We start from the raw sequence: 26,445 nt of genomic DNA on the forward strand, positions 1-26,445 counted from the left end.
TGCATCCTCCGCAATCGCTGCAGAGTCATAGTCATTGTCATGCCGCTGCGTGACTCCGCTCTCGGCCATATTCTCCACTTCACTGATCTCTCTGCCGAGCGATCGATAGCTGTGTAATAGACGATCCGTCCTGCAGAACTATCTCCTGGTTTACGTGATAATAAGGCCAATAACATTAATCCCGTCCTCCCTCGGCGTTCTCACTGCACCTGCTCCACACTAGGGGCCTCCACCCACAGATACTGAGGGAGTTTAGTACAGTTGATAAACCTTTATTACAATGTATCTAAATAGGGTAAATGTAGTCTAAGGACCACGCTGGTCACCAACACCTCCACACATGCTTCATGATCCCTAAGTAGAAGCTCAACCACCTTCATGTGGAGCCTGTGTTGGACCATCTTAAGTCTCCTGAGGAGCATGTTTGGTTTAGAGAAGGATCTTATTCAGCTGAAGACTTTTCATCTTCTTCTGAAGATCTCTGAGTAGCCTTTTGAGGTTTTCTCCAAGTGGTTGTAGAACTGGCTCATGTGTGACCATGTCTAGTGGCAGATTCTAAGGGTCAAAGTAGAGGAACCGAACCCATCCGGGACACATTAGCTTCTGCTTGATCAATAACTGACTACACGGACTTTCACCCTAAGGACATGACTTGGGGGAGATATTGTGTTGGAACCCATCTCCCTAATTTTAAGAGTTCTCCAAAAGGTAGAGCAGAGCTCCATCTCTACCACAGGTTTTCTAAGTTCGAAGGTTTGGGTCTGACCTTCGGGTCAGTTTGGGGGGCAATAGAGAAGCTTTTGACCTCTTTTGTCAATAGGTGATAATTAGAAAAGCCACCAATCTGGGGCTGCCCACTCTTATTAACTAAAGAGGGCAGCCCCAGAGTGGAGAGGTCTATAAGGGATTTTACAAAGCAGTTATGGGGTCACGGTGGCAATCTCCATTTTATGGGGTCAAGGTGGCAATCTCCATTTATAGGGTCACGGTGGCAATATCCATTTATGGGGTCACGGTGGCAATATCCATTTATGGGGTCACGGTGGCAATATCCATTTATGGGGTCACGGTGGCAATCTCCATTTATGGGGTCACGGTGGCAATATCCATTTATGGGGTCACGGTGGCAATATCCATTTATGGGGTCACGGTGGCAATCTCCCGCCATCCTGAACTACATTATCTCCTGCTATGCTGCGGCGGTGGCCATAACCGGCGGCGGCAGCTATGTAATCCAGCAGATGTTACTGCGGCAGACGATTCTTCCAGTCTGTTCTTGCGTCAAGTAGAGAGTAAATCACCGTGGCGCTCTGCACGCGCCATGCCCAGCCCCGGGGCGGCACATACTTCAATATATACGGCCTGCGCTCGATCGGCTATTATTACTGTCATAAAGGGCATGCGTTTAGGTTACTCAACGCCAATCTTCCCATTCGGGAAGAAAGATCACGTCTAAAAGGGGGATTCTCCTTTTTATGAGTGGGGGTAGGGAAGTGACAACCGCACTCCTCCCTGCCGGAGCATCACACATGCCACCAGTGTGCTCGTTATTATGGCTTTGGAGGGGCGTCTGCAATAAAGCCCCCCAGGAATATAAGGAGGTCAATAGACTGGGGTGCTGCACATTATACTAAGCAGATGTGCGGATGAAGCTTGGAGTCATTAGTCGACGACCGGCCCCACCACAATCCCTGCCTGCAGAGATGCCCTGATTGGCGGTTGCGCTCCTTCCCCGGGGCTTCTCAATCCCCTCCGCACAGCAGAATTGCAGCCTTTAAGCCTATTTATTTCTGTGCCTGCGTCTTATCGTCCCTCTGCTCCTTGCACGATGTGAATCGCCGCCCGTAATTCCGGAGCGGATGGCACCGCCGTCCTTTTATCTGTGAGCAGCAGTATTTCTGGAATGAGGGGGCGAGACTGTGAAATTACTTAGCACTTTTTACTTAAAGGGAGCTGAATGGCGTGTGACGGATGCGGCACGGATCGGAGATGCCGGCGTGGTACCCCCTGTGCTGGGGCGGACGCGGCGGGGGCTCATCTACAGACCCCCGAAGCAATAACCAAAATAAAGGGGGGCACTAGACGACGATTTATTTCTGCGCCACTCCCAATTATAGAATTGGAGGCCTCCTTTCCCAACAGGTTAGCCACCACGACCTCACCGGCCACAATGGGGTTTCTGGTAGCCCCTGCAGGCAGATCTGAGCGCCTCGTGCTGCAGATACAAGCGCGATGGCACCAGCGGCCCCCTCCCCTCTCCCGCAGCGCGGCTCGGTAATAGGGTGCAATTACCAGAGGATGAAGCGAGCGGGGCGTTTTATTCCTGCAGTCGGAGGAGAGACATGACGTGTGCTCGGGGGTCCCGCCGCCCCCCCCCGCTCTATAGATCGCCCCCTATAGTGGTCACTGAGGTCATAATCTGCGATGCTGCCGGGGCGGGGGATGGGGAGCACAGGATAACAGCCGACCAGAATAAAAAAAAAACAGCCGTATAAATAAATCAGAGCCTTATATAACCATTAAATGGCTCGTCTCTTCCCCACGCTCCATGTGATCCGGCTGCGGACGGAAAGCGGTCACATACTGACCTTCACCCTGTGCAATACACCCCACCCTGCAGCCCCCCAGAGACCAGACCCCCGCCGAGCACAGCATCCATATCAATGTTCAATGTGTAAGGTGTAATGCCTTATTTCCCCTGTGGTGGCGCTGCAGAGGAACAGACCCCACAGGTGATATCCATCGCAGGGGGAACCCAAATCATCTGCTTGGCCCCCCCACGCAGAAAGGTGCGGCGTAATATAGTGTCTGGGATGAGAGTCCTGCGGCCCACCCAAAACTGGCCGATCGGGCGTCACCGACCCCAAAACTGGTGCAGGAGAGAAAGCAAGAACCCAAACTAAGGCCCCTCCATGTCACCCCCCCAGCACAAAAGACGCCCCCCCCCATGGTGACAAGGGCAATTACGATCATAACAGTGAAGGCTGCGATCACAACCATCACATGTAGCGCCCCTGAAGTCATCGGGGATCTACAAGGTACTGCATCCCAACCGGTACTGTATCCCCACCGGTACTGTATCCCCAGCGGTACTGTATCCCCACCGGTACTGTATCCTTACCGGGATGCAGGGCCTACCCCCTAGGGCCCCGGAAGACCAGTGTCGGTCACTCACAAACACTCCAGATAATCCCAGTTTTTCCCCAACAATCCCCCATACAATGGTGCAAGGCTAGGGTCGGACCAATGGATGGCCGCCTAGAGGTGCAGCCAGACCAGTTCCCTACTTGACCAAGTGGGAGGGGCAGACTGAAGACAGAAGAGTCAGATAGTCTGAGAGAGTCGAGGAGTGAAGGTGGACAGGAGGAGACACATTGACACGGGGTGACGGTAACCTGGTGCCCAGGAGGGTAGTTGCCGGTGGAGTATTCCCGGAACTACGCACCGACGGGGTACAGGACCCTAGGACAGGAAAGAGCTCCAAGCCGACCTGTTAACACCTGCACAGCCAGGGGACCATCAAGGACCTCACTGACCCTAAAAATCCGAGACTCAGTAGCAAAGGGAGAACCGGGGACAGGACCAGAGACTCCAACCCCACAGGGGTCATGCTACCGTCAGGCGGACAGAAGTGGACAAACCACCGGATGCGGACCCCCAGTTGCTCTACGCCACGGGGACCCATTTACCAGAGACAGGTGCATGGGAAGAAGGCACCAGATTATTACACTGGCACCGGAACGAAGGGGACCTGGAGGTGAAACCAGCCGGCCTCGGGCGACCAGATACCACCAGAAAGTGAGTAAACCAGTTGCACTAAACTCCTGTGTGGACTACCTTCTTCCGACGCCCGTCACATCACCCATCCTCTGGGGCCCGGCCCGGCTTGCGGAGGGTCTACCATCCAGGCTGCCATTAACACCAGCCCCAGTAGTGACATTGTGCAGAGGCAGCTCCATCTATAGCCACAACACCGCAAGTGGCGTCACGTGTGAACACTAACCTAATCCCCTGTAAATACACCCCAATACAAAAAGCGGGCAACGGCCACCACCGTGACATTCACCAGATATACACCGCCCGGGACCGAGTACCCCATATCCCTGGGCGCGATATACACACTATATACACACATGACATATACACTATATACACATGTGACGCCCCCGGACTATCAGGTCGTCACCGGTACTGCACACTCTTTCCCTTCAGTGGGTTCCCCATCTTATGGTGTTGCCTCCAAAAGCAAATCAAATCCTAGAGACACCCTGCACCAGACCCACCAGTGGGCGGCTTAAGGGGAATAGGGTCGCCCACCTAGGGGTCAGGAAGGGGAGGTGAGGAATGTCAGAGTAGAGAGGAGTGTGCTGGAGTAGTGAAGTGGAGGAGGCAGGGAGTGGTGGCTCCAGAGAGTAGCTGTCTAGGTTGCAGATGGTGGTCTCGACCTAGAGGAGTCGGATCCCCGGTTGCAGGGGATTGAGGCAAGGTGCCTGGACCTGTTAAAGAGGACAGTCGGCAACCTGGTCCGATTCCCAGTCCGGGACCGAAGGCACGGCGGAGTACATGGACCCTAGGTCGGGGAGAAGCTTCAGACAACCCGGTAATTAACCTGTGGAGAACGGAGCCTTTATGGACTGTTCCCACCCGCTCCAGAATTGGGGCACTAGCGCAACGAGGGGGATAGGGCTTTCCTAGAAAGCAGCCCACTGAAATCCCAAGCGCGAGCCCCTGAGCAGGCTCCCTCACTTAGCCACAGTGGGGAGCGAGGCCTGGAAAGTTCTAGACTACCGGGCCGCTACGGTGATTTCAACTTTGTGCATCAGGCAGCACTGCAGGGGACGGGACCCGCTCCACTGGAGAGGCAGTGGCAGAGACTTGGTTTACCCGGTTGTCAGCGTCTGCTCATTGACTGAGTACCTGAGTAGCACCCAGTATCATCATCCAGAGTCCCGGGGCCTGCCCCTACCCGTGGAGGGGACGTCACCTAGCTGCCCCATTCCATCACCCCGGGTACTCCCAACAGCAGCAGCGGTACTCCCAATTACCGCACACCACGGGTAGCGTCACGAACTACAACTCTCCTGTAAATATCCCCCTTTTACTTTAGAGTGTGGCCCCTAAGCCCCCGGATCCGGAGACCCTCAAGCCACGAACTGACACTAACCCCGAATCCGAGCGGTTCGATCCACTGCTGGGGCAGCACATACACTCTATATATACACTATGTATACACACACTACATACACACTACATATATGCTACATGTACACACTAGATACACACTATATACTGTATACACACCCATACTATATATACACTAACTATACACACTACATTCACACTATATACATACACACTATAAATATTATATGTACACTATACACACACTATATACACTATATATACACACAATATATACACTATATACACACACACACACACACAATATATACACTATATACACACACACACACACACACAATATATACACTATATACACACACACACACACACACACACAATATATACACTATATACACACACACACACACACACACAATATATACACTATATACACACACACACACTATATACACACACACACACTACATACACACAATATATACACTATATACACACACACACTATATACACACAATATATACACTATATACACACACACACTACATACACACAATATATACACTATATACACACACACACGATATATACACACACTACATACACTATATATACACACAATATATAAACACATTATATACACACACACTACATACACACTATATATACACTATATACACACACACACTATACACACACTACATACACTATATATACACACACAATATATAAACACAATATATACACACACACTACATACACACTATATATACACTATATACACACACACACTATACACACACTACATACACTATATATACACACACAATATATAAACACAATATATACACACACACTACATACACACTATATATACACTATATACACACACACACTATACACACACTACATACACTATATATACACACACAATATATAAACACAATATATACACACACACTACCTACACACAATAAATACTATATGTACACCACTATACACACACACTGTATACATACACACTATATATACACACACTATATACACTCCTTATATATACCCTGTTGTCTTGTAGTGATATATGGAGATTGGTCTGGAGTCAGTCCTGCTCCTTGGATTGTACTCTGGGGGTATAATGTACAGTATCCGGACCCCTTTAGTCTTAGCTCCAGGTGCACTGACATCTCAGCGTGCCATTGAATTGGTAGTGGGACCAGTCTCCTGCCCATTCCTCCACGGTCTTCTGCCCATTCCTCCACCGTGTCCTGCCCATTCCTCCACGGTCTTCTGCCCATTCCTCCACCGTGTCCTGCCCATTCCTCCACCGTGTCCTGCCCATTCCTCCACCGTGTCCTGCCCATTCCTCCCCGTGTCCTGCCCATTCCTCCACCGTGTCCTGCCCATTCCTCCACCGTGTCCTGCCCATTCCTCCACCGTGTCCTGCCCATTCCTCCTCAGTGTCCTGCCCATTCCTCCACAGTGTCCTGCCCATTCCTCCACCGTGTCCTGCCCATTCCTCCACCGTGTCCTGCCCATTCCTCCACCGTGTCCTGCCCATTCTTCCACACTGTCCTGCCCATTCCTCCCCGTGTCCTGCCCATTCCTCCCCCGTGTCCTGCCCATTCCTCCACCGTGTCCTGCCCATTCCTCCACCGTGTCCTGCCCATTCCTCCACCGTGTCCTGCCCATTCCTCCACAGTGTCCTGCCCATTCCTCCACCGTGTCCTGCCCATTCCTCCACCGTGTCCTGCCCATTCCTCCACGGTCTTCTGCCCATTCCTCCACGGTCTTCTGCCCATTCCTCCACACTGTCCTGCCCATTCCTCCACATTGTCCTGCCCATTCCTCCACCGTGTCCTGCCCATTCCTCCACCGTGTCCTGCCCATTCCTCCACAGTGTCCTGCCCATTCCTCCACCGTGTCCTGCCCATTCCTCCACCGTGTCCTGCCCATTCCTCCACGGTCTTCTGCCCATTCCTCCACCGTGTCCTGCCCATTCCTCCACATTGTCCTGCCCATTCCTCCACCGTGTCCTGCCCATTCCCCCACGGTGTCCTGCCCATTCCTCCACCGTGTCCTGCCCATTCCTCCACCGTGTCCTGCCCATTCCTCCACCGTGTCCTGCCCATTCCTCCACCGTGTCCTGCCCATTCCTCCACATTGTCCTGCCCATTCCTCCACCGTGTCCTGCCCATTCCTCCACCGTGTCCTGCCCATTCCTCCACCGTGTCCTGCCCATTCCTCCACCGTGTCCTGCCCATTCCTCCACCGTGTCCTGCCCATTCCTCCACCGTGTCCTGCCCATTCCTCCACCGTGTCCTGCCCATTCCTCCACCGTGTCCTGCCCATTCCTCCACCGTGTCCTGCCCATTCCTCCACCGTGTCCTGCCCATTCCTCCACCGTGTCCTGCCCATTCCTCCACCGTGTCCTGCCCATTCCTCCACCGTGTCCCAGAAGATATTTTTAAACACGACAACTCCGGCCACATGTTGCTGGTACTGCTGTTCGGAGCCTGCGTGGCCTAAACCTGCTCCCCTGGCTGCAGCGTCTCCAGTCTTGTCTCCCATTGAGCACATCTGGGACGTCATTGGTCGGTGATTACACAGGAGCTGCCAGCAGAGGATCTTGATGATTTGCCCAAGTGTATTCAGAGTGGCAGAGCCTTCCTCAGACGAGCAGTAATATCCTCAGTGACGGCGGCCGAGGCAGTGCCGGGATTTCTGCATGAAGTTCATACACCGGACCGAAGAAATCCACAGGATTTATACATTTTTATATTTTTTTTCCTCATTTGCAGATCCTGTGATTTCCATCATTCCGTGACCTTTCCTTCTTGGTGTTACAATTGCAATGTTGAGGAGTATATATACAATATATATAGTTATCCACACATCAGTTATCCGGAAGCTTCCACCCCCCGCTCTCAACATCCATTACAGCAGCCACAAAATCAAATCAATAACCCCATCTCCATTACATATTAATGTCCTGATCATCTCCAACAGCAAACCTCAGATTCTATCAATTATATTCATTTTCTAATACTACAGTTATATTCCTGTACATACGGGCAGTATTATAGTAGATATATTCTTGTACATAGGGGCAGTATTATAGTAGTTATATTCTTGTACATAGGGGCAGTATTATAGTAGTTATATTCTTGTACATAGGGGCAGTATTATAGTAGTTATATTCTTGTACATAGGGGCAGTATTATAGTAGTTATATTCTTGTACATAGGGGCAGTATTATAGTAGTTATATTCTTGTACATAGGGGCAGTATTATAGTAGTTATATTCTTGTACATAGGGGCAGTATTATAGTAGTTATATTCTTGTATATAGGGGCAGTATTATAGTAGTTATATTCTTGTATATAGGAGCAGTATTATAGTAGTTATATTCTTGTATATAGGGGCAGTATTATAGTAGTTATATTCTTGTACATAGGAGCAGTATTATAGTAGTTATATTCTTGTATATAGAGGCAGCATTATGGTAGTTATATTCTTGTATATAGAGGCAGTATTATAGTAGTTATATTCTTGTATATAGGGGAAGTATTATAGTAGTTATATTCTTGTACATAGGGGCAGTATTATAGTAGTTATATTCTTGTACATAGGAGGCAGTATTATAGTAGTTATATTCTTGTACATAGGGGCAGTATTATAGTAGTGATATTCTTGTACATAGGGGCAGTATTATAGTAATTATATTCTTGTACATAGGGGCAGTATTATAGTAGTTATATTCTTGTACATAGGGGCAGTATTATAGTAGTTATATTCTTGTACATAGGGGCAGTATTATAGTAGTTATATTCTTGTATATAGGGGCAGTATTATAGTAGTTATATTCTTGTACATAGGGGCAGTATTATAGTAGTTATATTCTTGTACATAGGGGCAGTATTATAGTAGTTATATTCTTGTACATAGGGGCAGTATTATAGTAGTTATATTCTTGTATATAGGGGCAGTATTATAGTAGTTATATTCTTGTATATAGGGGCAGTATTATAGTAGTTATATTCTTGTACATAGGAGCAGTATTATAGTAGTTATATTCTTGTATATAGAGGCAGCATTATGGTAGTTATATTCTTGTATATAGAGGCAGTATTATAGTAGTTATATTCTTGTATATAGGGGAAGTATTATAGTAGTTATATTCTTGTACATAGGGGCAGTATTATAGTAGTTATATTCTTGTACATAGGAGGCAGTATTATAGTAGTTATATTCTTGTACATAGGGGCAGTATTATAGTAGTGATATTCTTGTACATAGGGGCAGTATTATAGTAATTATATTATTGTACATAGGGGCAGTATTATAGTAGTTATATTCTTGTACATAGGGGCAGTATTATAGTAGTGATATTCTTGTACATAGGGGCAGTATTATAGTAATTATATTCTTGTACATAGGGGCAGTATTATAGTAGTTATATTCTTGTACATAGGGGCAGTATTATAGTAGTTATATTCCTGCATATAGGGAGCAGTATTATAGTAGTTATATTCTTGTACATAGGGGCAGTATTATAGTAGTTATATTCCTGTACATAGGGGGCAGTATTATAGTAGTTATATTCTTGTACATAGGGGGCAGTATTATAGTAGTTATATTCCTGTACATAGGAGCAGTATTATAGTAGTTATATTCCTGTACATAGGGGGCAGTATTATAGTAGTTATATTCTTGTACATAGGGGGCAGTATTATAGTAGTTATATTCTTGTACATAGGAGCAGTATTATAGTAGTTATATTCCTGTACATAGGGGCAGTATTATAGTAGTTATATTCCTGTACATAGGGGGCAGTATTATAGTAGTTATATTCTTGTACATAGGGGGCAGTATTATAGTAGTTATATTCTTGTACATAGGAGCAGTATTATAGTAGTTATATTCTTGTACATAGGGGCAGTATTATAGTAGTTATATTCTTGTACATAAGGAGCAGTATTATAGTAGTTATATTCTTGTACATAGGGGCAGTATTATAGTAATTATATTCTTGTACATAAGGAGCAGTATTATAGTAGTTATATTCTTGTACATAGGGGCAGTATTATAGTAGTTATATTCTTGTACATAGGAGCAGTATTATAGTAGTTATATTCTTGTACATAAGGAGCAGTATTATAGTAGTTATATTCTTGTACATAGGGGCAGTATTATAGTAGTTATATTCTTGTACATAGGGGCAGTATTATAGTAGTTATATTCTTGTACATAGGGGCAGTATTATAGTAGTTATATTCTTGTACATAGGAGCAGTATTATAGTAGTTATATTCTTGTACATAGGGGCAGTATTATAGTAGTTATATTCTAGTACATAGGGGCAGTATTATAGTAGTTATATTGTTGTACATAGGAGCAGTATTATAGTAGTTATATTCTTGTACATAGGGACAGTATTATAGTAATTATATTCTTGTACATAGGGGCAGTATTATAGCAGTTATATTCTTGTACATAGGAGCAGTATTATAGTAGTGATATTCTTGTACATAGGGGGCAGTATTATACTAGTTATATTCCTGTATATAGGGAGCAGTATTATAGTAGTTACATTCTTGTACATAGGGGCAGTATTATAGTAGTTATATTCTTGTACATAGGAGGCAGTATTATAGTAGTTATATTCTTGTACATAGGGGCAGTATTATAGTAGTTATATTCTTGTACATAGGAGCAGTATTATAGTAGTTATATTCTTGTACATAGGAGGCAGTATTATAGTAGTTATATTCTTGTACATAGGAGCAGTATTATAGTAGTTATATTCTTGTACATAGGGGCAGTATTATAGTAGTTATATTCTTGTACATAGGAGCAGTATTATAGCAGTTATATTCTTGTACATAGGGGCAGTATTATAGTAGTTATATTCTTGTACATGGGGCAGTATTATAGCAGTTATATTCTTGTACATAGGGGGCAGTATTATAGTAGTTATATTCTTGTACATAGGGGGCAGTATTATAGTAGTTATATTCTTGTACATAGGGGGCAGTATTATAGTAGTTATATTCTTGTACATAGGGGAAGTATTATAGTAGTTATATTCTTGTACATAGGGGGCAGTATTATAGTAGTTATATTCTTGTACATAGGAGCAGTATTATAGCAGTTATATTCTTGTACATAGGGGCAGTATTATAGTAGTTATATTCTTGTACATGGGGCAGTATTATAGCAGTTATATTCTTGTACATAGGGGCAGTATTATAGTAGTTATATTCTTGTACATAGGGGGCAGTATTATAGTAGTTATATTCTTGTACATAGGAGCAGTATTATAGTAGTTATATTCTTGTACATAGGAGCAGTATTATAGTAGGTATATTCTTGTACATAGGAGCAGTATTATAGTAGTTATATTCTTGTACATAGGGGGCAGTATTATAGTAGTTATATTCTTGTACATAGGGGCAGTATTATAGTAGTTATATTCTTGTACAGAGGGGCAGTATTATAGTAGTTATATTCTTGTACATAGAGGCAGTATTATAGTAGTTATATTCTTGTACATAGGAGCAGTATTATAGTAGTTATATTCTTGTACATAGGGGGCAGTATTATAGTAAATATATTCTTGTATATAGGGGGCAGTATTATAGTAGTTATATTCTTGTACATAGGGGCAGTATTATAGTAGTTATATTCTTGTACAGAGGGGCAGTATTATAGTAGTTATATTCTTGCACATAGAGGCAGTATTATAGTAGTTATATTCTTGTATATAGGGAGCAGTATTATAGTAGTTATTTTCTTGTACATAGGGGGCAGTATTATAGTAGTTATATTCTTGTGGATAGGGGCAGTATTATAGTAGTTATATTCTTGTACATATGAGCAGTATTATAGTAGTTATATTCTTGTACATAGGGGCAGTATTATAGTAGTTCTATTCTTGTACATAGGGGCAGTATTATAGTAGTTATATACTTGTACATAGGGGCAGTATTATAGTAGTTATTTTCTTGTACATAGGGGGCAGTATTATAGTAGTTGTATTCTTGTACATATGGGCAGTATTATAGTAGTTATATTCTTGTACATAGGGGCAGTATTATAGTAGTTCTATTCTTGTACATAGGGGCAGTATTATAGTAGTTATATACTTGTACATAGGGGCAGTATTATAGTAGTTATATTCTTGTACATAGGGGCAGTATTATAGTAGTTTTATTATTGTACATAGGGGGTAGTATTATAGTAGTTATAGTCTTGTACATAGGGGTTGTATTATAGTAGTTCTATTCTTGTACATAGGGGCAGTATTATAGTAGTTATATTCTTGTACATAGGGGCAGTATTATAGTAGTTTTATTATTGTACATAGGGGGTAGTATTATAGTAGTTATAGTCTTGTACATAGGGGGCAGTATTATATTAGTTATATTCTTGTACATAGGGGGTAGTATTATAGTAGTTATAGTCTTGTACATAGGGGGCAGTATTATATTAGTTATATTCTTGTACATAGGGGTTGTATTATAGTAGTTCTATTCTTGTACATAGGGGCAGTATTATAATAGTTATATTCTTGTACATAGGGGGCAGTATTATAGTAGTTATATTATTGTACATAGGGGGTAGTATTATAGTAGTTATAGTCTTGTACATAGGGGGCAGTATTATAGTAGTTATATTCTTGTACATAGGGGTAGTATTACAGTAGTTATATTCTTGAACGTAGGGGCAGTATTACAGTAAATATGCTGTACATAATGCCTTTACCACATAACATTAAAGGGCATTGTTATCAGGTTGAAAGCAGCATAATGTATGGGAAGAGATCTTGATTCCAGTGATGTATCACTTACTAGGCTGATTAGTGTAGTTTTGATCAAATCACTGGTTAAAGGGAACCTGTCATCAGAAATTTTGCTTTAAACCTAAAGGTTTCCCCCTCTGCAGCTCGTGGGCTGCATTCTAGGAAGGTTCCTGTACTTTTTGTGGCCCCTTTTAAACCAAATTAAATACTTTATAAACTTGTACCTTTTGCTATGTAAATTTTGTAAATTATCCATGGGGGCGGGCTCTCTGGTGACTGTTGCTGTTCCTCCAGCAGATTTACGCCGCCCCCCAACGCTGAATTTCATATCTCAGGACGCCGCCCGTGGTCCCGCGCATGCGATGTGCGACTGTAGCGGGACTGTGCACTGTGTGCACGTGTGACCGCTGGTGACGTTTTGCGCAGGCACGAGGTTATGGGCGGCGCTGTGTCATCAGCAAGTGCCGCCCATAACCTCGAGACCGCACTTTCCCCTCTTCCTCCAACGTTCTGCGCAAGCGCTTGCTGGCCAGATGACCCGACGTCACCTCTTTCCCATCTTGCCCTGCTGCAGGGTAAGATGGGAAGGAGGTGACGTCGGGTTATTTGGCCGGCGAGAGCTTGCGCAGAACGCTGGAGGCAGTGGGGGAAAGCGCGTCCACGAGATTATGGGCGGGCACTTGCGATGCAATCACAGCACCGCCCATAATCTCGTGCTTGTGACACACGTCACCAGCGATCCTGGCGTGGGCGGCACCTCGGGCGCAGTGGGCGGCGTCCTGATGGATGAAATGGAGCGTGGGGGGGACGGCGTCAATGTGCTGGAGGAACAGCAACGCACGCAAGAGAGCCCGCTCCCATGGACGATTTACAAAATTTACATAGCAAAAAGGTACAAGTTTATAAAGTATTTAATTTGGTTTAAAAGGGGCCACAAAAAGTACAGGAACCTGCTAGAATGCAGCCCAGGAGCTGCAGAGGGGGAAACTTTTAGCTTTAAAGCTAAATTTCTGATGACAGGTTCCCTTTAATCAGCAGGAGATTATCATTACAGGACTACTTGGTGTGCTGCAGGTAGTCCAGCATATTACTGAGCTCTGTATAACCGCTGGATCTGCAGCAGAGAAAACATTGAATTTATCAGAATGACAGCACACAGCTCAGTAAGTGATATATCGCTGGAATCAGGGTCTTTGTCTCCACATTATGCGGTTCCTGGTGACAGATTCCGTTCTAAGTATCTCTTCAGTGTAGATTTGTCCTAATATCTGCCTCGTCGCCCCTTCTTCTTCCTCGCTGTGATACCCGTCACCTCCGGGGCCTCCCGACCTTCCTCAGTCTCATACTCTTTGGCTTTGGGTCCATACATTCTCTGTCGTCTTCCCTTTCCGTTTGACCCTCGGTCTTCTCTTCCCTCTTTCATCCATATCCTCGATCTTTCTGTCCCTCGGTGACCCCTGACCTGCCCATAGACATTAGTTGATTGCTGCCCAGAACAGGCCTGATAGTGGATCCTGATCGATCCCACTCAGCGGATCCCCCCGGGACCGATGCTTTTAGAGAAGAGCTCGTCTGGATGTAACAACCTTGGGAGCCTCGGAGTGATGATAACACGAATATCCCCCCATCCCTCCCCACAGACCCCCACATAGCTCCACACACCGGCTGCTGCAGCCACTAGACCCGCACATAGCACCACACACCGGCTGCTGCAGCCACTAGACCCCCACATAGCTCCACACACCGGCTGCTGCAGCCACTAGACCCGCACATAGCTCCACACACCGGCTGCTGCAGCCACTAGACCCCCACATAGCACCACACACCGGCTGCTGCAGCCACTAGACCCCCACATAGCTCCACACACCGGCTGCTGCAGCCACTAGACCCCCACATAGCTCCACACACCGGCTGCTGCAGCCACTAGACCCCCACATAGCTCCACACACCGGCTGCTGCAGCCACTAGACCCCCACATAGCTCCACACACCGGCTGCTGCAGCCACTAGACCCCCACATAGCACCACACACCGGCTGCTGCAGCCACTAGACCCCCACATAGCTCCACACACCGGCTGCTGCAGCCACTAGACCCCCACATAGCTCCACACACCGGCTGCTGCAGCCACTAGACCCCCACATAGCTCCACACACCGGCTGCTGCAGCCACTAGACCCCCACATAGCTCCACACACCGGCTGCTGCAGCCACTAGACCCCCACATAGCACCACACACCGGCTGCTGCAGCCACTAGACCCCCACATAGCTCCACACACCGGCTGCTGCAGCCACTAGACCCCCACATAGCTCCACACACCGGCTGCTGCAGCCACTAGACCCGCACATAGCTCCACACACCGACTGCTGCAGCCACTAGACCCGCACATAGCTCCACACACCGGCTTCTGCAGCCACTAGACCCCCACATAGCTCCACACACCGGCTGCTGCAGCCACTAGACCCGCACATAGCTCCACACACCGGCTGCTGCAGCCACTAGACCCCCACATAGCTCCACACACCGGCTGCTGCAGCCACTAGACCCGCACATAGCACCACACACCGGCTGCTGCAGCCACTAGACCCGCACATAGCACCACACACCGGCTGCTGCAGCCACTAGACCCCCACATAGCACCACACACCGGCTGCTGCAGCCACTAGACCCGCACATAGCACCACACACCGGCTGCTGCAGCCACTAGACCCCCACATAGCACCACACACCGGCTGCTGCAGCCACTAGACCCGCACATAGCACCACACACCGGCTGCTGCAGCCACTAGACCCGCACATAGCACCACACACCGGCTGCTGCAGCCACTAGACCCGCACATAGCTCCACACACCGGCTGCTGCAGCCACTAGACCCGCACATAGCACCACACACCGGCTGCTGCAGCCACTAGACCCCCACATAGCTCCACACACCGGCTGCTGCAGCCACTAGACCCCCACATAGCACCACACACCGACTGCTGCAGCCACTAGACCCGCACATAGCACCACACACCGGCTGCTGCAGCCACTAGACCCGCACATAGCACCACACACCGGCTGCTGCAGCCACTAGACCCCCACATAGCACCACACACCGGCTGCTGCAGCCACTAGACCCCCACATAGCACCACACACCGGCTGCTGCAGCCACTAGACCCGCACATAGCTCCACACACCGGCTGCTGCAGCCACTAGACCCGCACATAGCACCACACACCGGCTGCTGCAGCCACTAGACCCCCACATAGCACCACACACCGGCTGCTGCAGCCACTAGACCCCCACATAGCACCACACACCGGCTGCTGCAGCCACTAGACCCCCACATAGCACCACACACTGGCTGCTGCAGCTACTAGACCCCCACATAGCACCACACACCGGCTGCTGCAGCTACTAGACCCCCACATAGCACCACACACCGGCTGCTGCAGCCACTAGACCCCCACATAGCACCACACACCGGCTGCTGCAGCCACTAGACCCCCACATAGCACCACACACCGGCTGCTGCAGCCACTAGACCCGCACATAGCACCACACACCGGCTGCTGCAGCCACTAGACCCGCACATAGCACCACACACCGGCTGCTGCAGCCACTAGACCCCCACATAGCACCACACACCGGCTGCTGCAGCCACTAGACCCGCACATAGCACCACACACCGGCTGCTGCAGCCACTAGACCCGCACATAGCACCACACACCGGCTGCTGCAGCCACTAGACCCGCACATAGCACCACACACCGGCTGCTGCAGCCACTAGACCCGCACATAGCACCACACACCGGCTGCTGCAGCCACTAGACCCGCACATAGCACCACACACCGGCTGCTGCAGCCACTAGACCCGCACATAGCACCACACACCGGCTGCTGCAGCCACTAGACCCGCACATGGCACCACACACCGGCTGCTGCAGCCACTAGACCCGCACATAGCACCACACACCGGCTGCTGCAGCCACTAGACCCGCACATAGCACCACACACCGGCTGCTGCAGCCACTAGACCCGTACATAGCACCACACACCGGCTGCTGCAGACACTAGACCCGTACATAGCACCACACACCGGCTGCTGCAGACACTAGACCCGCACATAGCACCACACACCGGCTGCTGCAGCCACTAGACCCACACATAGCACCACACACCGGCTGCTGCAGCCACTAGACCCCCACATAGCACCACACACCGGCTGCTGCAGCCACTAGACCCACACATAGCACCACACACCGGCTGCTGCAGCCACTAGACCCGCACATAGCACCACACACCGGCTGCTGCAGCCACTAGACCCGCACATAGCACCACACACCGGCTGCTGCAGCCACTAGACCCGCACATAGCACCACACACCGGCTGCTGCAGCCACTAGACCCACACATAGCACCACACACCGGCTGCTGCAGCCACTAGACCCGCACATAGCACCACACACCGGCTGCTGCAGCCACTAGACCCCCACATAGCTCCACACACCGGCTGCTGCAGCCACTAGACCCGCACATAGCACCACACACCGGCTGCTGCAGCCACTAGACCCGCACATAGCACCACACACCAGCTGCTGCAGCCACTAGACCCGTACATAGCACCACACACCGGCTGCTGCAGCCACTAGACCCACACATAGCACCACACACCGGCTGCTGCAGCCACTAGACCCGCACATAGCACCACACACCGGCTGCTGCAGCCACTAGACCCGCACATAGCACCACACACCGGCTGCTGCAGCCACTAGACCCGCACATAGCACCACACACCGGCTGCTGCAGCCACTAGACCCGCACATAGCACCACACACCGGCTGCTGCAGCCACTAGACCCGTACATAGCACCACACACCGGCTGCTGCAGCCACTAGACCCGTACATAGCACCACACACCGGCTGCTGCAGCCACTAGACCCCCACATAGCTCCACACACCGGCTGCTGCAGCCACTAGACCCGCACATAGCACCACACACCGGCTGCTGCAGCCACTAGACCCGCAGATAGCTCCATACACCGGCTGCTGCAGCCACTAGACCCGCACATAGCACCACACACCAGCTGCTGCAGCCACTAGACCCGTACATAGCACCACACACCGGCTGCTGCAGCCACTAGACCCACACATAGCACCACACACCGGCTGCTGCAGCCACTAGACCTGCACATAGCACCACACACCGGCTGCTGCAGCCACTAGACCCCCACATAGCACCACACACCGGCTGCTGCAGCCACTAGACCCCCACATAGCTCCACACACCGGCTGCTGCAGCCACTAGACCCTCCGATTGAGAACCAGGTTGCTGCAGCCACTAGACCCTCCGATTGAGAACCAGGTTGCTGCTATTAGTTTCTGCACATCGTTGGCCAGATGAGACGGGGCCATCTGCTCATCCTCAATGGTTATTAGCTAAAAGGCTTCCAGCTCCGGCTCATGGCTGCAAAGTGACCGCACGCCGGGAGTGATGGGGGTCGTACTCCCAATGATGGGACTCACTGCGCAGGGTCAAGGGCACAAGTCACATATCTGCTGCATTACAGACGGGCTCCAGCCAAAAACACAATTCAGCCCCATCATTACAGACAATGTGACACCCGACTCCGGCCACCTGCACATCAGAGGTGAGCGGTGTCCATGACGATGCCCCCGCACCCATCCACCAAGACGTGCACAATCAGCGGGTGTGTGTGTGTGTGTGGGGGGGGGGGTCGTAAAAAATCATCAACACCGATCGCCTCCGATGTGACTGGTGCCGGATACTGATAACCCCTTTAAGTCACCCCCTAAACCTGACCCTTCATCAAATACCCCTATACCCTGACCTCCCCCAATTACCCCATACCTTGTACATGTAAACCAGCCCGTCCTCCTGTATCTCACCCCGCTGTCTCCTGTCCTTCCTAATGTCACCTCATGTCCGTCTTGTCCCCAGACCTCTATATCCAATCCCTGCCCTTTAATCCATATGCCCCTCTGGTCCCCTAGTCTCTATACCCTGGTCCTCTAATCCATATGCCCCTCTGGTCCCCTAGTCTCTATACCCTGGTCCTCTAATCCATATGCCCCTCTGGTCCCCTAGCCTCTATACCCTGGTCCTCTAATCCATATGCCCCTCTGGTCCCCTAGCCTCTATACCCTGGTCCTCTAATCCATACGCCCCTCTGGTCCCCCAGCCTCTATACCCTGGTCCTCTAATCCATATGCCCCTCTGGTCCCCTAGCCTCTATACCCTGGTCCTCTAATCCATATGCCCCTCTGGTCCCCTAGTCTCTATACCCTGGTCCTCTAATCCATATGCCCCTCTGGTCCCCTGCCTCTGTACCCTGGTCCTCTAATCCATACGCCCCTCTGGTCCCCTGCCTCTATATCCCGGTCCTCATTCTCCATGCCCTCGTGTCCTCTGCGCCTCTTGCCCTCTGCCCTTTGTATCCTGGCCTTCCCTTGCATCTCCTTTTATTTGCCCCTATTGTCCTTGGCCATTTATACCCCGGGTCTCCCTCACATTTCTAGTCTTGTCCCTTGTCCTCTATACCCAGAACCTCCTGTCTCTTTTCCACTGACCGCTATACCCCCGTCGGCCATCTTATTGCCATGTACCTCCCCTAGTCCCTCGTCTTCCCTGTTGTCACATGGTTCTCCCCACGTGTCCCTCCTGTCCCCATGCTCTGTCCATCCCCGTGTCCCCATCCTCATGTTCCATGCCCTCTATCTCCCTGTATTCCCTCTACCCTTGGTCCTCTCTTTATCCCCACTTCTCCTGTCCTCTCTGCCCGGTCCTCCCTCTTGTCCCCGCTACCTCCCAGTCCCCATTCCTGTTGCCCCCTGCCCGCTCTCCCCATCCCCACGCCTCTTGCACCTCTCTCCTCGGTCTCGCTCTTGTCCCCGCTTTTCGTCACTCTGCTCAGTCCTCCCTCCTTTTGCCCCTATTGTACCCTCCCTCTGTCCCTCTCTCCCTGATCCTCCCTCTGGTCCCCTGCCCTCTCTCCGCTCAACAGTCCGTGAGCGGCTCGTCCTCCTCGAGCATCACTTTGGACCCTCTGTCCCATTCTCCCAGATCCTTCCTCCTCACTTTTAAGTCCTCCCTCTAATCGGTCCTTACTCTAGTCCCAGACCCTTTATCCCTCTTTCCAAGGTCCCTCCTTCTCTCTCTTTGGTCCCCCTTCTTATCGGTCCTTGACCTCACCCTCGACCCCGTTAGTCTCTCCCATGTCTTCAAGGTCACACTTTCTCTCTCCAGTCCTCCCTCTTACCGCTCCTTGTTCTCGTCCCTGACCCTCTGTCCTTCTCTCCCAGGTCACTCCTCCTCTCACTCAAGTCCTCCCTCTTACCGCTCCTTGGACCCTCTGTCCTTTTCTCTCAAGTCCCTTCTACTTTCTCTCGAGTCCTTTCTCTTACCGGTCCTTGCTCTCCACCCAACCCACTGTCCCTCTCTCCCATGTCACTCCTCCTCTCTCTCTCTAGTCCTCCTTCTTACCAGTCCTTGCTCTTGTCCCTGACCTTCTGTTCCTCTCTACCAGATCCTTCCTCTTCTCTCTCCAGTCCTCCCTTTAATCCCAGACCCTCTGTCCCTCCCTCCCATGTCACTCCTCCGTTCTCTCTATCCAGTCCTCCCCCTCTTACCAGTTCTTGCTCTAGTCCTTGCCCTCTGTCCCTCTCTACCAGGCCCTTCCTTCTCTCTCTGTCCTGCCTCTTATCGGTCCTTGCTTTTGTCCCCTGCCCTCTGTTCCTCTCTCCCCGTTGCTCGTCCACCAGCAGTAGCACTTTGTGCCCTCTGTCCCCATCCTCCCTCTTGTACTTTGCCCGTGTTCCTCTCTCCCCGGTAATCCCTCTCTCTTGGTTCTCCTGTTCTCAATCATCCCTCGCACGGTCTTGCTCCTCAACAGTCCATGTGCAGCTTGTCCACCACCACCAGCACTTTGGCCACTCTCTACCCATACTACCTCCCTTCTGTTCCCTGCCCTCTGTCCTTCTATTCTGGTCCTCCATTCCTCTCTTCGGTCCTCCTCCTCTCTCCCCGGTCCTCCCTCCAGGTCACCGGCACCAGTCTGTCCGTGTTTCGTCCACCACCACCAGCACCACTTTGACCCTTCTCTCTCAGGTCCTTTCTCTGGTCTCTTGCCCTTCCTTCTTCTCCCCGGTTCTCCCTCCTCTCTCCTAGTTCTTCCCTCCCGGTCCTCATTGCTCCATAGACAATATGTAACTTGTCCACCTCACGCACTTTGGCCCCTTTCTCCCATGTCTTCCTTATTGTCCCTAGACATCTGTCCTCTCTCCTTGTCCTCCCTCCCGGGCCCTGGTGCTCACCGGTCCTTGTGCGGGTCGTCCACCACCAGCAGCATTTTGACCCCTGTATTCCCGTCCTCCCTCCCTCTCTCCCATGTTCTCCCTCATGTCCCTTGCCCTCACTCTCTTGGTCCTCCCCTCCTTTCTCCCAGTCCTCCCTATCGGCCCCTGGTCCTCTCTCCCGGTGCTCACCAATCCATGTGCGGCTTGTCCATCACTAGTGACACTTTGGCCGCTTTCTCCCATGTCCTTCCTCTTCTCCTCTCCTCCCTCCTGATCCTCTCTCGGTCCTCAGGCCTTTCTCCCTGTCCCAGTACTCACGAGTCCGTGTGTGGCTTGTCCACCACCAGCAACAGTTTGGCCCCTTTCTCCCAAGTCCTCCCCCTTGTCCTCTTTCCCCCTGGTCCTCTTTCCTTCTCCCCGGTCCTCCCTCTCTCTCTTCGATTCTACACTCCTCTTTCCCAGTCCTCCCTCTTCCATGTCCTCTCACCCTGTCTCCCCGCTCCTTCCATCCTCTCTTCACCAGTCCGTGTGTGGCTCATCCACCACTAACAGCACTTTGGCCCTCTTCTCCCATGTCCTCCCTTTTGTCCCTTGCCCTCTCTCGCCAATTCCTCCCTCACTCTCTCCCCCGATGCCCCAACCTCCACCTCCCCAGTCTTCCCTCTCGGTCCCCGGCCCTCCCTCTCAGTCCGTCTGCGGCTCGTTCATCACCAGCAGCACTTTGGCCCCCTTCTCCCATGTTCTCACTCATATTCCTTGCCCTCTCTCCCAGTCCTCCCTTTTGCCAGTCCTCTCTCCCCCTGTCTCCCCGGCCCTCCCTCTCAGTCCCCAGTCCTCCTTCCAGGTCCCTGGTGCTCACCTATTCGTGTGTAGCTCGTCTTCCACCAGCAGCACTATGGCCCCTTTCTCCCATATCCTCTCTCTTGACTCTTGCCCTCTCTCTCAAGGTCCTCCCCTCCTTCCTCTACCAATCCTGCCCTCCTCTCTACCATGTCCTCCATCTCAGTCTCCGGTCCTCCCTCTCGTTTCCCAGTCCTACCTCCCGGTCCTATTCCTCTCCCCAGATCCTCCCTCTTGGTCCCCGTGCTCACCTATTCGTGTGTGGCTCATCTACCACCAGGAGCTCTATGGCCCCTTTATCCCATGTCCTCCCTCTTATTCCTTGCCCTCTCTCCCAGCCCTCTTTCCGTTGCTTCCTCGCATTCTCCGGTCCTCTCTCCCGATCCTCCCCCTTTGTCCCCAGTACCTTTTCCCAATGCCTAGTCCTCTCACTCGGTCCCCGGTCCTCCCTTGCTTCCCCGATCATCCCTCTTGGTCCTAACTCACTCCCCAGGTTCTCCTTCCCAGCCCCTGGTCCCCCCTATCTCTTCGGTCATCTCTCCCCGGTCCTCCCTCTTGGTCCCGGTCGTCCCTCTCTCCCTTGGTCCTCCTCTCGGTCCACAGTACTCCCTCACGATCTTCCCTTTCTCCCCCGGTTCCCCTTCTTAGTCCCTGATCTCCCCAGTCCTTCTTCAGTTCTCCCTCTTTGTTCTCCCTCTTTCCCACGTTCCGCCCTCCCGGTTTCTGGTACTTCTTCCTCCTCTCCCCCGGTCCTCCCTTCCAGTCTCTGAACTTCCCTGACAGTCCTGATCCTTCCGCCCAATCCTCAGTCCTCTATCACGGTCTTCCCTCTCGGTCCCCGGCCCTCCCTCTCGGATCCAGATTCTCCTTCCCAGTCTTGATCCTCTGGCAGCCCCGGTCCTCCATCCCGATCCCCGGTCCTCACCCTCTGGTCGCCGGTTCTCGCCCTCGATCCTCCCTCCTGGTTTTCCCTCTCCCCCAGTCTGCCCACCAGTATTCAGTTCTCCCTCCCCCAAGCCTCCCTCTCGGTCTATGATCCTCCATCTCGATCCCTGGTCCTCACCTATGGTCCTTCCTCGCAGTCCCTGGTCCTTCCTCTCCCTCAGTCCTCATTCTCGGTCCCTGGTCTTTCCTTTCTCCACCCGTCCTCCCTCACAATCTCTGGTCCTCACTCGTGGTCCCTGGCCCCTCCTCTCCCCCCAACCTCCTTTGTGGTCCCTGGTCCTTCCTATCTCCCAGTCCTCCTTCTCAGTCCCCGGTCTTCCCTTTCTCCCCCTGACCTCCCTCCAGGTCCCTAGTCCTCACACCCTGGTCCTCCCTCACGGTCCCTGGTCCTTCCTTTCTCCCCCAGTCCTTGCCTCCCTCTCAATCCTTGGTCCTCCCTCTCTCCTATGGTCCTCCCTGTCGGTCACCCGGTCCTTACTCCCGGATCTTGGTCATCGCTCCCTGGCCCTTCCTCCCGGTCCCTGGTCCTCCCTCTCGGTCCCGGTACTCGCCCACGGTCACCAGTTCTCACTCCCCGAGCCTCCCTCTTGGTCAATGGTCCTCCCTTGCTCATCCTTCTCCCCCTCCCTCCTTGCATCCCTCCTGGTCCCTGGTCCTCACTCTCAGTTCCCTGGCCCTCCCTCTCGGTCCCCGATCCTCTCTCAGGCTCCAGTCCTCTCCCCTCATCCTCCCTGATGGTCCCTGATCCTTCCTCTCCCCTGGTCCTCCCTCATGGTCCCTGATCCTTCCTCACCCCCGATCCTCCCTCTCGGACTCTGGTCCTCCCTCCCAGTCCATTGTCCTCCCTCTCAGTTCCCCGGTCCCCAATCCTCTCTTGGTCTCCAGTCCTCGCCCCCTGGTCTTCCCTCTCCCCTGGTCCCTCTCCCTCCCAGTCCCTAATCCTTCCTTTCTCCACTGGTCTTTCATCTTGGTTCCTGGTCCTTCCTCTCCATTGGTCTTCCGTCTCGGTCGCTGGTCCTTCCTCCAAGTCTCAGGTCCTCACTCCAAGTCCCAAGTCCTCCCTCCAAGTCCCAGGTCCTCCCTCTCTCCTCATCCCCTGGTCCACCCTCTCAGTCCATGTTCTTTCCTCTCTCCCCCCTTAGTCCCTGGTCCTCCCTTTCTCTGTCGCTCCTCGCCCCCCTGGTCCTTCCTCGCGGTCCCTGTTCCTTCCTCTCCCCCGCTCCTCCTCTTCCCCAGTCCTCCCTCTCGGTCCCTGGTCCTCCCTTTCTCTCCCGCACCTCGCCCCCCCCGGTCCTCATTCTCGGTCCCTGGTCCTCCCTCTCTCCTCGCCCCCTCGCCTCCCTCTCTCCCCCGATCCTCCATCTCTCCTCGCCTCCTGGCCCTCCCTCTCGGTCCCTGTTCCTTCCTCTCTCCTGGTTCTCCCTCTCTCCTCCCTCCCTGTCCCTGGTCCTTCCTCACGGTCCCTGTTCCTTCCTCTACCCTGCTCCTCCTCTCCCTCGCTCCTTGCGTCCAGCCTCCTTCCCTCCCCCGGATCTCCCTCTCTCCTCATCTCACGGTCCTCCCTCTCTTCTTGGACCCTGGTTCTCCCTTTGAAGTCCTTGTTCCTTCCTCTCCCCCGCCACTCGCTTCCCTCCCCGTCCTCCCTCTCTTCTCACCCCTTGGTCCTCTCTCACGGTCCCTGATTCTTCCTCACCCCTGCTCCTCCTCCCCCTCGCTCCAGAGCCACCTTCCCTCCCTCGTCCTCCCTCTCTCCTTGCTCCCCTGCCTCCCTCTCAGTCCCTGGTTCTTCTCCCCTAGGTACCCCCTTACTCCCCCTGGTCCTCCCTCGCGGTCCCCGGTCCTCCCTCTATCTTCGTCCCCCCGTTCCTTTTTCGCAGTCCCTGTTCTTTCTTCTCCCTGGTCCTCCCTCTCTCCTCCCTCATGGTCTCCTGGTCCTCCCTCTCAGTCCCTGTTCCTTCCTCACCCCTGGTCCTCCCTCTATCCTGCCTCTCGGTCCCTGTTCCTTTCTCTCCCCTGGTCTTCCCTCTCTCCTCCCTCACGGTCCCCTGGTCCTCCCTCTCGGTTCCTGTTTCTTCCTCTCCCCTGGTCCTCCCTCTTGATAACTGTTTCTTCTTCTCCCCTGGTCCTCCCTCTCTCCTCCCTCACGGTCCCCGATCCTCCCTCTCTCCTCCCTCTCGGTCCCTGTTCCTTCCTCTCCCCTGGTCCTCCCTCTCTCCTCCCTCACGGTCCCCTGGTCCTCCCTCTCGGTTCCTGTTTCTTCCTCTCCCCTGGTCCTCCCTCTTGATAACTGTTTCTTCTTCTCCCCTGGTCCTCCCTCTCTCCTCCCTCACGGTCCCCGATCCTTCCTCTCTCCTCCCTCTCGGTCCCTGTTCCTTCCTCTCCCCTGGTCCTTCCTCTCTCCTCCCTCACGGTCCCCTGGTCCTCCCTCTCGGTCCCTGTTCCTTCTTCCCCCTGGTCCTTCCTCTCTCCTCGCCTCCCAGCCTCCCTCCCCCGGTCCTCCCTCCCTCCTCGCCCCCCGGCCTCCCTCCCGGTCCCGGTGCTCACCAGTCCGTGTGGGGCTCGTCCACCACCAGCAGCACCTTGGCCCCGCGGGATGCCGCCCCGGACACGCCGCCGGCCGCCGTGGACACCTGCTCGCTGAGGGCGGCCGTCGTCTGCTTCACCGCATTGGAGAGTGAGGAGAAGAAGCCGCCGCCGCCGCCGCCGGTGCTGGGCTCCGGGGACACGGCGGGCGGCACCGGGGACACGGCGGGCGGCGGGGCTTGCGGCTCCGGACGCTGCAGGTCGCTCATGTAGCCGTTGGGCAGATTTGCCATGAAGTTACTGTCCGACAGGCGGCGCCGAAGGTAATTCATCATGTGCTCGGTACGGGCTCAGCTCCGGGTATCGGTAAGGCCGGTCAGTCACCGGAGACCGCGGGGTGTGAGTGCCGGCAGCACCGGGGTCACGGCTCCCTCTCCACGCTCCGCTCCCGTCGGTGGCCGATAACAGATAATCCGGTCACCACAGCGCCCCTCACAGTCCCAGTGCTCCGGTCCAGGCGGCGAGGGACGGAGCCGTGAGACCGGGGAACCGCCAGCTGCTCCGGCCGCTCCGCTCGCTGCTCTTCAGTCTGTCTCCTCGGCGACCGAGCGAGATCAGCATCTTCATCCTTGCCCCCCGCCACTTGGGCTCGTCCGTCGGACTCTTCACCCCCCCTTTAAGAGAACGTGGAACAGTCATTACGTGCATGGAAATGAGGAGCTGGAATGTACCAAGAGGAAAAAGAGGGGCGGCGGGGCGGGGACGGTGATTCACCTGCAACCCCCCCTCTATGCTGCAGGGAAATGGTGCAGTCCGGTACCCAAAGGAAGAAGCAGATAAGCAATGATGAAGAGAGGAGAGGAGAGGACCCGGGGCTGAAGAGGAGAGACTAGGGCTC

At 52.1% G+C, this 26,445-nt stretch overlaps 1 protein-coding gene across 4 annotated transcripts in view; it reads right to left on the minus strand.

The window, feature by feature from the left end:
- SYN1 (synapsin I) overlaps positions 1 to 26,210 on the minus strand; it is an 87,130-nt gene extending 60,920 nt beyond the window's left edge. For all 4 annotated transcript variants that reach the window (XM_075324537.1, XM_075324536.1, XM_075324540.1 and 1 more), the window contains exon 1: positions 25,569 to 26,210. In XM_075324537.1, the coding sequence (XP_075180652.1) occupies positions 25,569 to 25,882 (314 nt within the window). In that variant the 5' untranslated portion in view covers positions 25,883 to 26,210. The remainder of the gene's footprint in view (positions 1 to 25,568) is intronic.
- Positions 26,211 to 26,445: the final 235 nt, after the last annotated feature.

The sequence above is a fragment of the Anomaloglossus baeobatrachus genome, chromosome 9, assembly GCF_048569485.1.
Source record: "Anomaloglossus baeobatrachus isolate aAnoBae1 chromosome 9, aAnoBae1.hap1, whole genome shotgun sequence".
Taxonomy (NCBI): Eukaryota; Metazoa; Chordata; class Amphibia; order Anura; family Aromobatidae; genus Anomaloglossus; species Anomaloglossus baeobatrachus.